This window comes from Phyllostomus hastatus, unplaced genomic scaffold (assembly GCF_019186645.2).
Source record: "Phyllostomus hastatus isolate PE091 unplaced genomic scaffold, TTU_PhHast_1.1 phas_scaffold_93, whole genome shotgun sequence".
NCBI lineage: Eukaryota > Metazoa > Chordata > Mammalia > Chiroptera > Phyllostomidae > Phyllostomus > Phyllostomus hastatus.
The window spans coordinates 17,559,518-17,571,202 of NW_025334042.1; the positions used below are offsets into that span (position 1 = coordinate 17,559,518).

The 11,685-nt window shown below is 35.1% G+C and overlaps 1 protein-coding gene across 1 annotated transcript; it reads right to left on the minus strand.

Annotated features, from left to right (window-relative positions):
* Nucleotides 1-1,433: 1,433 nt before the first annotated feature.
* LOC123812777 (olfactory receptor 6C3) lies at nt 1,434-2,372 on the minus strand. Its single transcript, XM_045829642.1, has one exon. The coding sequence runs from the start codon at nt 2,370-2,372 to the stop codon at nt 1,434-1,436; it is 939 nt and encodes a 312-aa protein (XP_045685598.1).
* Nucleotides 2,373-11,685: the final 9,313 nt, after the last annotated feature.

Sequence of the window (11,685 nt, forward strand, 5' to 3'; positions counted from 1 at the left end):
AACTAAGATGGCCAACAAGGTTTATCAAATGCTTGTGACTCAAAGGTTAAAATGAACATTTACAATTATTGTGCAATTGACCACAATTCCACTAGAAGAGTCAGAAAAACTGACATTTTTGGTCAACATTACCTGTCCTATAGACCACTTATACCTAAATTGTTTCACTTATCAAATAAAATTTTAATGATATTCTTTCTTCCTTTTAGAATATCAGAAAACATAGGGCAAGAATCACTCTTTTTCATTATTATGTCTCCAAGAACTACTAAAGTCATTTAGCAGTTCTAATATTTAACATAAACTTCTTATAATTATTACTAGTGAAAACCAGTGTAAAAAATGAAAGGAATCCTATTAATCTGGATTTTGAAGTTAAAGAAAAGTAAATGCCATCTTGAAAGTCACAATCTCTGTGACAATGAACTCTCAACCTCAATTTCCTTATGTTCATTCACCTATAAATTAGAAATAATAATGCTCACTTTGTAAGAGGTTTTATAAAAAGTAAACATTTCATATAATTTTCATAATAAAAATAGAGTGTGTAGAATATTATCAACAGCTGTTATTTTTCTTCCTTACTTCCCAAATCCCTAAAGTCAGTTCTAGATGCTCCAGTTAAAGCTCAGTTCTCCAGAAAGTTGAACTGTTACCAGTTTATTATAGTTTTATGCATTTCACTTGATGTATTTTACATTGTCTGTTCTCTAACTATATTTTAACTTTTGGAGGCAGGTAATCTAACTAAAGAAAAATACCTCTGACTAAAAATGAATAATAATTGTAGATACCTCATAAAGTTATTTGCAGGGTTCAATGAACCATTACAAAGCAAACAATAGTGCTGACATATAGTAATTGCTGAAAGAACTTTATTTTATTTTCTACTCTTCCTCCTCTTCCCTCTTCTCCTTCTTATTATAATTATTACTAATAGCATAAATAACTTTAATATATATGCATATAAAACCATTTAATATATTTATGTAGATGTTTAGATTTTGTTCTCAACCCCCTGGTGATGGTGACTATTTGATTTCATTCAAATGCCAAATAAAATCAAAATTTTCTAATAACATTCATTTTTAATTAGCTGATAAGAAGGAAAAGTTCAGAATTTCAAATCTATCCTGACGTCTTTCCATCAAACTAAATGCTTTATCTCTCTTCAAAAGTAAATGCCTTCTACTCAAAATCGTAACCATTAAGTCAAATGTTTTTACTTCATCCAAGTACATTTGAACAAAATATTTGAATTTACAGAATATTCTGAAGCAATGCTCAGGCAATATTCTGGAGCAACATTTAGGAATTTTAATATGAGAATAAAAAAGGAAAAATAATTGTAATGAAGGAAAGAATGGTTTGAGAGAGTAGGAATAATAGAAAGCACTGATAAGAATTTTATTCTTTTAATGTTACTGGTACTTTCATTTACCAGAGAAAAAAATAACCTTTTGAAAAGCTTCCTTAAAGGCTTGCTTCACTTGCTGGTTCCTCAAGGTATATATAAATGGATTCATCATAGGAGCAACAGAAGTGTTCAGAATAGCTACTCCTTTGGTCAAAGATGCCTTTTCTTTTGCTGAAGGGTTGGCATACATGAATATGCAGCTTCCATAAGAGATGGAAATAACAATCATGTGAGAGGAGCATGTAGAAAATGCCTTTTTTCTCTGGCTGGCAGAAGGCAGTTTTAGAATTGTCCTAATGATGAGCATGTAGGATAGAATTATTAATGCCAAGGTGGACAGCAGAATCACTATTGCAGAGTAAAAACCAATCACTTCCAGGAGCCAGGTGTCTGAGCAGGATAATTGCAAGAGGGGGAAATAGTCACAGGCAAAATGATCAATGACATTGGAGCCACAGTAATCTAATTGGAGAAAAAGAACAACTGGTGGGAAGATACTTAAGAATCCTGCCAGCCAAGCACAGAGGACAAGCGATATGCAGACTCTGTTGTTCATGATGACAGTGTAGTGCAGAGGTTTGCAGATGGCCACATAGCGGTCATAGGACATGGCAGTTAGAAGATAAAATTCAGTTACACCCATGAAGATGAAGAAAAACAATTGAATTATGCAATTATTGTATGAAATCGTTTTGTCTCTGGTGATAATTGTGCCCAAAAATCTGGGAATACAGACGGTTGTAAAGGATATTTCTAATACAGAGAAGTTCCTGAGGAAGAAATACATAGGGGTCCATAGATGAGAATTCACCAAGGTGAGAGTGATGATGGCCAAATTTCCAGAGACACTTAATATATATGTGATGATTAAAAAGAGAAAAATCACAGTCTGAAGCTCTGGATCGTCTGATAGTCCTAGAAGAATGAATTCTGTGGGTACTGTGTGGTTTCTCATTGCTTATCCTTCCCCCGCTGTAGAACGGAAAATACATGTTTCCCCTACAGAACATAAAACAGTTAAAACAAAATTGATGATAGAACATAAAATTTTTAAAATTTCTATGATGATAAATAATCTATGAAATTCTAAACACAGTTCCCCTCAGCCACTCTCTCCAAATTCCATTTGACCTTACAATCAAGTAATGAATATTAGCTGAAGTTAAGTATAACCTTTTCTTTGAACATACATATACCATGAAAAAGAGCTTGTGCTAACATTTAAACAAAAGCTATTTCTTCTTCTGTTTCTTTAAATTAACCTTGCAATTATCCTTTAAAATATTTATCTCCTTTTAAAAATATGAAAATATTATAATTGATCTTTTTCTTTTTCTCAGTGTTATAAAAATAGTCTAAATTGTGGACAAACTAAATAACAGAATTTCAAAGTTTACAGAGGTTGGTTTGGCCAAACACCACATTTTATATTTTGAGGATTACATAGTTTAAGAGACTTTTACAAAGTGAAACAACTAGTCAACATAGTATTCATCTCACCCTAGAGCATACCTGGTTATCCATGGGAATGCTTTGCTGGCATTGTCTTCTACATTACTTTTTTAAGGGTTTGGTTGGTGCTATTAGTCTCTCCACAACATTTTTTCCCTTTCCTGACAGAAAGATCAGAATAAGAAAGGGAAAGTTCTGTTATTAAAATAAATAATCACCTAGAAACAGTTTAATTTATACAATGTACGATTCATTTGTTTTGTTTTAATTATTGCTATAACCTAGAAACAAGTGGACAAAATAATACATACTGAGGAAATAATCCTATTAGAATCTTATTTCTATAGTAGAATACCATTGAACTTAGAAAAATATAACTGAACAATCCAAAACTTTTTCTTGCTTTAGGATTCCATTAGTAGTTTTCTTGGTAGTAGACAATTATTTAACTTTTAATATTGAAATGGATATAAATCCACAAGTATATATGCATATAATATTTTAAAGCATTTGAATAAAATGGAATATTATATTGAAGAATAACAAATTTACTTACACTTGCTTCTTCTTGATGATTTAGCCTCAAATTTAATTGTCTAATTGGCTTAAACATTTACATAATTTCAGAGCTGATAAACTGAGTTAGAAATTTATTTGATTTTCATTGTACTATCAAAATGTGTTGATTTAACTTTCTCATGGTAACATAGTTCTCTTTCTTTTTAGACTAGTAATATTTGATAATATCCTTTATTCCTGGTATTATAAAATTTTTGGAAAATGTTATTATACAGCTCATTCCTGCTTTTTTTTCCTTATCCAAGATCTATGCACTAACTCAGTTAGGCGTGGTTGGACAAGGAAATAAAACACATTTGTTAAAGATTTTCTTTGTATTTATACAAATATTATAAATGAATATTTTATAATTCTATGATTATACACCTATAAAATTTAAGTAATGTTTTTCTAAAATTTCAGAGACTGTAATATTTTCCTGCAAGTACTGTTTTCAAAAATAGAAAATAAAAATGTTCTTCTCTATATATGTCATACAGGTAGAGCTGGACTTATTTTATGCATCTTTTTTGTTGGCTCAGGGGAGTTCATTAAGTAAACAGTGTGCCAAAGAAAGCCATCATTAAAAGATATGGTGAATCATGTTTATAAATATTGATAAAAGTTAAACAAAATGATTGAGGTAAATGGGGCAAATAGATAAACAAGATGTGATGTCAAGTGTGTGAAGTTTGATTTGGAATATAACTCTTCTATGATTGTAGAAGGAGTCTATTTTTCTCATAGAGAATTCTGGACTTAACCTCAACAGTTCTTTACTATGCCAGAATGAATTGATAGGAAACACTGTTTTGAATTTCTAGTATTACTTGTCTTCTGAAATGGAAAAAATATTGAAAACCAATAAGGAGTTTATCTCAATATTGACTCTGAATTCAGGGAAACCTTTCCCATGGCCTATGACTAATACTATAGCAATATTTGCTATGAGTTGCTGACTATATTCCTTAACCATATCATTTACTTTCATTAAATCATAACATTAAATTTTTTTGCCTATATTTGTCATATGACATCTCATTGTGAGAATATTTATAAACCAAGAATATAAATACTTGGAAATCAGGCATTCAGTATTTTTAACTTCTTTATTTTCACATTTTCTGCATTGAAAGATACAAATTTTATAACTAGAATATAATATTAATTTACTATATATATACATATAATATAAACTTTCCATTTAGCAATTTAGCCATAATTTCTTCACATTATAAATATGAACCAGGATGTGCCAGAATGAAAATTATTTATAGAACTGAAAGATGGGCATATAGGAAATTGGAACAGAAGAGAAAAATAAGAAAGGATGAACAAAGCTCTAGTTGATACATAAGACAATATACGTAGATGTCAAGATGTGTTGACTTTATAATTGATACACATTAAAATAGTCAATAAAAGTATTTATTCAACATGTTACACTAGAAATAATGAAATTAATGTTCTACTAATAAACATTGTACTCACTGGTCTTTATTTTATATACAAATAGTAAAACTATTTATATTTTGTATCTTAAACTCTTTAACAATAATACATGTAGCAATAATTTTTAAAGAATATTTTATTGATTATGCTATTACAGTTGTCCCAATTTTTCTCCCTTGTGCCCCCCCCCCATCCAGTACCCTCCTTCCCACCAGCACTTCTCCTCTTAGTTCATGTCCATGGGTGGTGCATATAAGTTCTTTGGCTTCCCCATTGCCTGTACTGTTCTTAACATTCCCCTGTCTGTTTTGTACCTACCCAGTCATGCTTCTAAATTTCTTTACTTATCCCTTATACTCTCCCTTGCCTTTCCCAGGTGATAACCCTCCAAATGATCTCCACATCTATGATTCTATTCCTGTTTTAGGTGTTCACTTAGATTGTTTTTGCACTTTTTTTTTAAAGATTCAGTTGTTCATACTTGTGAGCTTGCTATCATTTTAATGTTCATAGTTTTGATCATTTTCTTTTTGTTAAATAAGTCCCTTTATTTTTTATTTCCTTTTTAATTGTTTTAATTTTTTAAATTGTTGCTCAAGTACAGTTGTCTCCATTTTGTTCCATCCAACATGCCCCATCCTTGCCTCCCACCCTCTAACCTACCCCCCTTGACTTTGTCCCTGTGTCCTTAATACACATTCCTTGATGACCTTTCCCCTTTTTTCCTCTGTTGTGCCCCTCCTAACTCCCCTCTGTTTACTGTCAGCTTGTTCTTTATTTCAATGTCTCCAGTTATATTTTGCTTGCTTGTTTCTTTTGTTGATTAGGTTCCACTTATAGGTGATATCATATGGTATTTGTCTTTCACTGCCTGGCTTATTTCACTTAACATAATGCTCTCCAGATCCATCCATGCTGTCACGAAGGGCAGAAGCTCCTTCCTTCTTTCTGCTGTGTAGTATTCCATTGTGTAAATGTAATGTAGTTTTTTAAAAATATAGTTTATTGATTATGCTATTACAGTTGTCCCATTCCCCCCCTTCACTCCTTTCCACCCTGCATACCCTCTTCCACTCACATTCCCCTCCCTTTAGTTCATGTCCATGTGTCATATTTATAAGTTCTTTAGCTTCTACATTTCCTATACTATTCTTGCCCTCCCCTTATCTATTTTCTACCTACCATCTATGCTACTTATTCTCTGTACTTTTTCCCCCTCTCTTTTCCTCCCACTCCCCTGTTGCTAACCCTCCATGTGATCTCCATTCCTGTGGTTCTGTTTCTGTTCTAGTTGTTTGCTTAGTTTGTTTTCCTTTTTGTTTTAGGTGTGGTTAATTATTGTGAGTTTGCTCTCATTTTACTGTACATGTTTTTTGTCTTCTTTTTCTTAGATAAGTCCCTTTAAAATTTCATAAAATAAAGGCTTGGTGATGATGAACTCCCTTAAGTTGACGTTATCTGAGCAGCACTTTATCTACCCTTCCATTCTAAATAAAAGCTTTGCTGGATAGAGCAATCTGGGATGTAGGTCCTTGCATTTCATGACTTGGAATACTTCTTTCCAGCCCCTTCTTGCCTGTAACATCTCTTTTGAGAAATCAGCTGACAGTCTGATGGGAACTCCTTTTTAGGTAACTGCCTCCTTATCTCTTGCTGCTTCTAGGATTCTGTCCTTCATTTTAATCTTGGGTATTGTAATTATGATGTGCCTTGGTGTGTTCCTCCTTGGGTCCAACTTCTTTGGGACTCTCTGAGCTTCCTGGACTTCCTGGAAGTCTAATTCTGTTACAGAACAGAGCAGGGGGATTGCTGAATGATATAAAAGACCCCCGTTTTTTCTCCAGGGGTTCCTCCCCACCTACTGGGGTTTTTTTTTTTTTTGCCTGCCACCTGAGGAAAGATATCTCTTAACACCAGAGATCAGTGAAAAGGAAAGGAGTTTATTATTTATCTGAAATAATACAAACTATAGTTCCCCACAAATGCACACGGTCCTCCTGGCACCCTCCACGTGGCAAAAGGGAGCACTTCCAAAGCCTCGTGGTCCTGACTCTCACCCAAGCTGCATGGTCCCAACCAAGACACCAAAGCCGCATGGTCCTCAAAAGACACGTGGTACCAAAAAGAGAGACGCCCAATGGCTGCGGTGCCTCCATTTAAATCCCAGCACCAATCTTACTCTGCAGTTTCATTTCTGGCTCCTCTCACAATTGGCTACAGCTGCCAGCATTCTGGGCAGGTGTGGCCCTGTGGTGTGGAGCCAATTGCCTCTAAGCTCTTCTGGACCCTATTACAAATCTCTATTTGGGGCTCCCCTCTTGGCTGCACCCTGTTACATTTCCTTTGCCAAAGTGGGGAAGTTCTCCTTTATTATGTGTTCAAATAACTTTTCCACTTGTTGCTCTTCCTCTTCTCCTTCTGGTACCCCTATAAGTCGGGTGTTGGAACATTTAAAGATGTCCTGGAGGTTCCTAAGCCTTTCCTTGTTTTTTTTTGAATTCTTGTTTCTTCATTCTTTTCCATTTGGTTGTTTCTTTCTTCCTTCTGGTCCACTCCATTGATTTGAGTCCCATTTTTCTTCTCATCACTATTGGTTCCCTGTACATTTTCCTTTCTTTCACTTAATGTAGCCTTCATTTGTTCATCTAATTTGCGACCAAATTCAACCAGTTCTGTGAACATCCTCATCACCAGTACTTTGAACTGTGCATCTGATAGGTTGGCTATCTCTTTATCGCTTAATTTTATTTTTTCTGGAGCTTTGATCTGTTCTTTTGTTTGGACCACTTTTTTTTTGTCTTGATGTGCCTGTTACATGAGGGGTGAAGCCTTAGGTGTTCACCAGGGTGGGGCAACCCAATCACTGGGTTGTGATGCTATATATGGGGCAGGGGTCTGAGGGGGAACAATAATGCTTATTCAGCTCTCTGCCAGATTTCAGTCACTTCCCCCACTTCCCCCAGGCAAACTGGGCCCTTCTGTTGCTGATTCCCATGAGGGTGGGTTTGTGCACATTCTAGGATCCTGTGGGTCTCTCCAACAAACTTTCCTGTGAGGCTGGGAGTCTCTCCCAGTAACTCAACCCCAACAGGTGTTTTCAATCAGTGTTTTGAGGCTTTATTTCCTCATGCTGGTGCCCTGGTTGTGAGGTCTGTCTTCCTCCCCAGTTTTGCCTGGTTTATCTGTGCCTGAAAGTGGGACCGCCCAGTCTGCCAGTAGCCTTGCATGCTGTGGCAGTCCACAATCTGCCCAGGGTCCACCAACCACCACTCTTTTTGCTGCAACCCCTCTCCAAGGCTGCCAGACTCCACCCTTCCTACTGGATGAATGTGTCTATTTTAACTTCTTGGTTGTTGGACTTCCATACAGTTCAATTTTCTGTCAGTACTGGTCATTTTTTTGTTTGTTTGTTTCTAAATTTTTGTTGTCCTTATTTTGGTTGTGCAAGGAGGCACAGTGCATCTACGTACACCTCCCTCTTGGCCAGAAGTCTAATGTAGTTTTTTTTATCCACTCATTTACTGGTGGTACTTGGCTACTGTAAACTGTGCTGTTATGAATGTTGGAGTGCATAGGTTCATTTGAATTGGTGTTTCCTGATCCTTTTGGCATAAACCCAGCAGTGGTTTTGCTGGGTCAAAAGCAGTTCCATTTTTAATTTTTGAGGAAATTCCATACTGTTTTCCACAGTGGCTGCACTAGTCTGCATTCCCACCAACAGTGCACTAAAATTGTCTTTTCTCCACAACCACTCCAGCACTTATTTGTTGATTTGTTTATGATGGCCATACTGACTGGTGTGGAGTGGTATGTCGCTGTGTTCTTAATTTAGATCCCTCTGATGGCTAGTGATGCTGAACATCCTTTCATATGTCTCTGGGCCCTCTGTATGTCCTCCTTGGAGAAGTGTCTGTTGAGGTCCTTTGCCCATTTTTTAATGGGGTTGTTTGTCTTCTGGTATGGAGTTGTGTGAGTTCTTTATATGTTTTGAAGATCATTCCCTTGTGTGAGGTTTATTTGCAAACATATTTTCCCATAAGGCTTATTCCCTTTTCATTTTATTGCTGTTTTCTTTAGCCATGCAAAAGCTTTTTATTTTGATGAAGTTCCATTTGTTTATTCGTTCCTTTATGTCCCTTTCTCCAGGGGTCATATCAGTGAAAAAAATGCTGCATGGAATATCTGTGATTTTCCTGCCTAAAGTTCTCTAGAACTTTTATGGTGTTGCAACTTTTATTTAAGGCTTTTATCCACCTTGAATTTATTTTTGTGTATGGCATAAGTTGGTGATCAAGTTTCATTTTTTTGCATGTAGCTGTCTAGATGTCCTAACATCACTTGCTGAAGAGGCTATTTTTACTCCATTTTATGCTTCTGCCCCCTTTGTTGAAAATTAATTGACCATAGAGCCTTGGGTTTATTTCTAGGCTCCCTGTTCTGGTCCATTGGTCTATGTGTCTGTTCTTATGCCAGTACCAGACTGTTTTGATTACAGCAGGTTTGTAATATAGTTTGATATCAGGAATTGTGATCCCTTCTCTTGCTTTGTTTTTCCTTCTCAAAATTGCTGCAGCTATTCAGGGTCATTTATGGTTTCATGTAAGTTTTTGAAGTGTTTCTTCTATATCTATGAAATATGTCATTGGTATTTTAATAGAGACTGTGTTAAATTGCTTTGGGTAGTATGGACCTTTTGATGATGTTCATTCTTCCAATCCATGAACAACGTATATGCTTCCATTTATTTGTGTCTTCCTTAATTTCTTTCTTCAGTGCTGTGTTGTTTTCAGAGTACAGGTCTTTCACCTCCTTGGTAAGGTTTATTCCTAGGTATTTTCATTTTCTTGTTGCTATAGTGAAGTGGAGTTTTCTTTTCTTGATTTCTGATTCTAATATTTCCTTTTTGGTTTATAAAAATGCCTTCGATTTCTGAATATTGACTTTGAATGCTGCTGTTCTGCCAAATTCACTTATTAGGTCAAGAAGTTTTTTGGAGGAGTCTATACAGTTTTCTATATACACTATCATAGCATCTGCAAACAGTGACAGTTTTACTTCCTTCTTTCCAATTTGGATACTTTTTATTTCTTTTTCCAGTCTGATTGCTGTGACTAGGACTTCCAATATATGTTGAATGGAAGTGGTGAAAGCAGACACCCTTGTTTTGTTCCTCATATTAGGGGGAAAGCTTTTAGTTTTGCCTCTTGAGTATGATGTTGGCTGTAGGTTTCTCATGTATGGCCGTTATGTTGAGGTGTGCTCCCTTTACTCCCACTTTGCTGAGTGTTTTTAGCATAAATGGGTGCTGTACCTTATCAAATGCTTTTTCTGCATCTATTGATATGATCATGTGATTGTTGTCTTTCTTTTTGTTTATTTGATGTATTACATTTAATGATTTGCAAATATTGAACGATCCTTGCATCCCTGGAATGAATCCCACTTGGTCATAGTGAATGATCTTTTTAATGTATTGTTGGATGTGGTTTGCCAATATTTTGTTGAGGATTATAGCATCTATGTTCATCAGCGACATTGGCCTCAAGTTTTCTTTCTTTGTTGTATCTTTATCTGCTTTTGAGATTAAGATGATGCTGTCCTCATAGAGTTTGGTAGTCTTCCATCTTCTTGGATTTTTTTGGAATTTTTTGAGAAGGATAGGGGTTTGCTCTTCCTTAAATGTTTTGTAAAATTCTTCTGTGAAACCATCTGATCCAGAGCTTTTGATGGGAGTTCTTTTTTTATTACTGCTTTGATTATGTCAGCTGGTTATTGATCTGCTCAGGCTTTCTTCTTCTTCTTCATTCTGTTTTGAGAGATTACATTTTTCTAGAAATTGGTCCATTTCACCTAGGTTTTCAAATTTCTTGGCATTACTTCATAGTAATATTTTACACTCCTTTGTATTTCTGTGGTATCAGTTGTAATCTCTCTTCTTTCATTTCTGATTTTGTTTATTTGGGTCCTCTCCCTTTTTTCTTGATGAGTTTGATTGAAGGCTTGTTGATTTTGTTTATCTTTTCAAAGAACCAGCTCCTGTATTTATTGATTCTTTGAATTGTTTCCTTAGTCTCTATGCTGTTTAATTCTGCTCTGATGTCAGATATTTCCTTCCTTCTACTTGCTCTGGTCTGTCTTTGTTCTTGTAGATGTAGGATTAGGCTGTTTGTTTAAAATGTATCTGTCATTTTAGTTAAGCTTGTATTGCTATTAACTTCCCTCTCAGGACTACCTTTGCTGTGTCCCATAAGTTATGACTGTTGTGTGTTCATTTTCATTTGTTCCACAAAACGTTTTGATTTCTTCCTTGATCTTGTTATTAACCCATTAATTGTTTAATAGCATGCTGTTCAATCTCCATGAATTTGAGTGTTTTTGAGTGTTTTCCTTGAGGATGGTTTCTACTTTCAGGCCCTTAAGGTATGAGAAAATGCTTGATATATTTCAATTTCTTTGAATTTGTTGAGGCTTGTTTTGTGTCCTATGATGTAGTCCATCTTTGAAAATATTCCATGTGCATTTGAAAATAATGTGTATTTTACTTCTTTGGGATGAAAGGTTATATATATATGTATATTATATATAACATATATAACATATATACAACACACACACACATATATAAAGTCCATTTGATCTAGGACATTGGTCAATGCCAAAATCTATCCATTATTGCCAGTGGGGTGTTAAAATCCCCTAGTATAAGTGTGTTGCTATCTATATATTTTTGAAATACTCCAAGATTTTGCTTATCTATTTGGGTGTTCCTATGTTGGGTGCATATATGTTTACAGTGGTTATTTCTT

What these genes read in the sequence shown, in the direction of transcription:
- LOC123812777 (XM_045829642.1), bottom strand. Translation starts at nt 2,372, where the DNA reads ATGAGAAACCACACAGTACCCACAGAATTCATTCTTCTAGGACTATCA.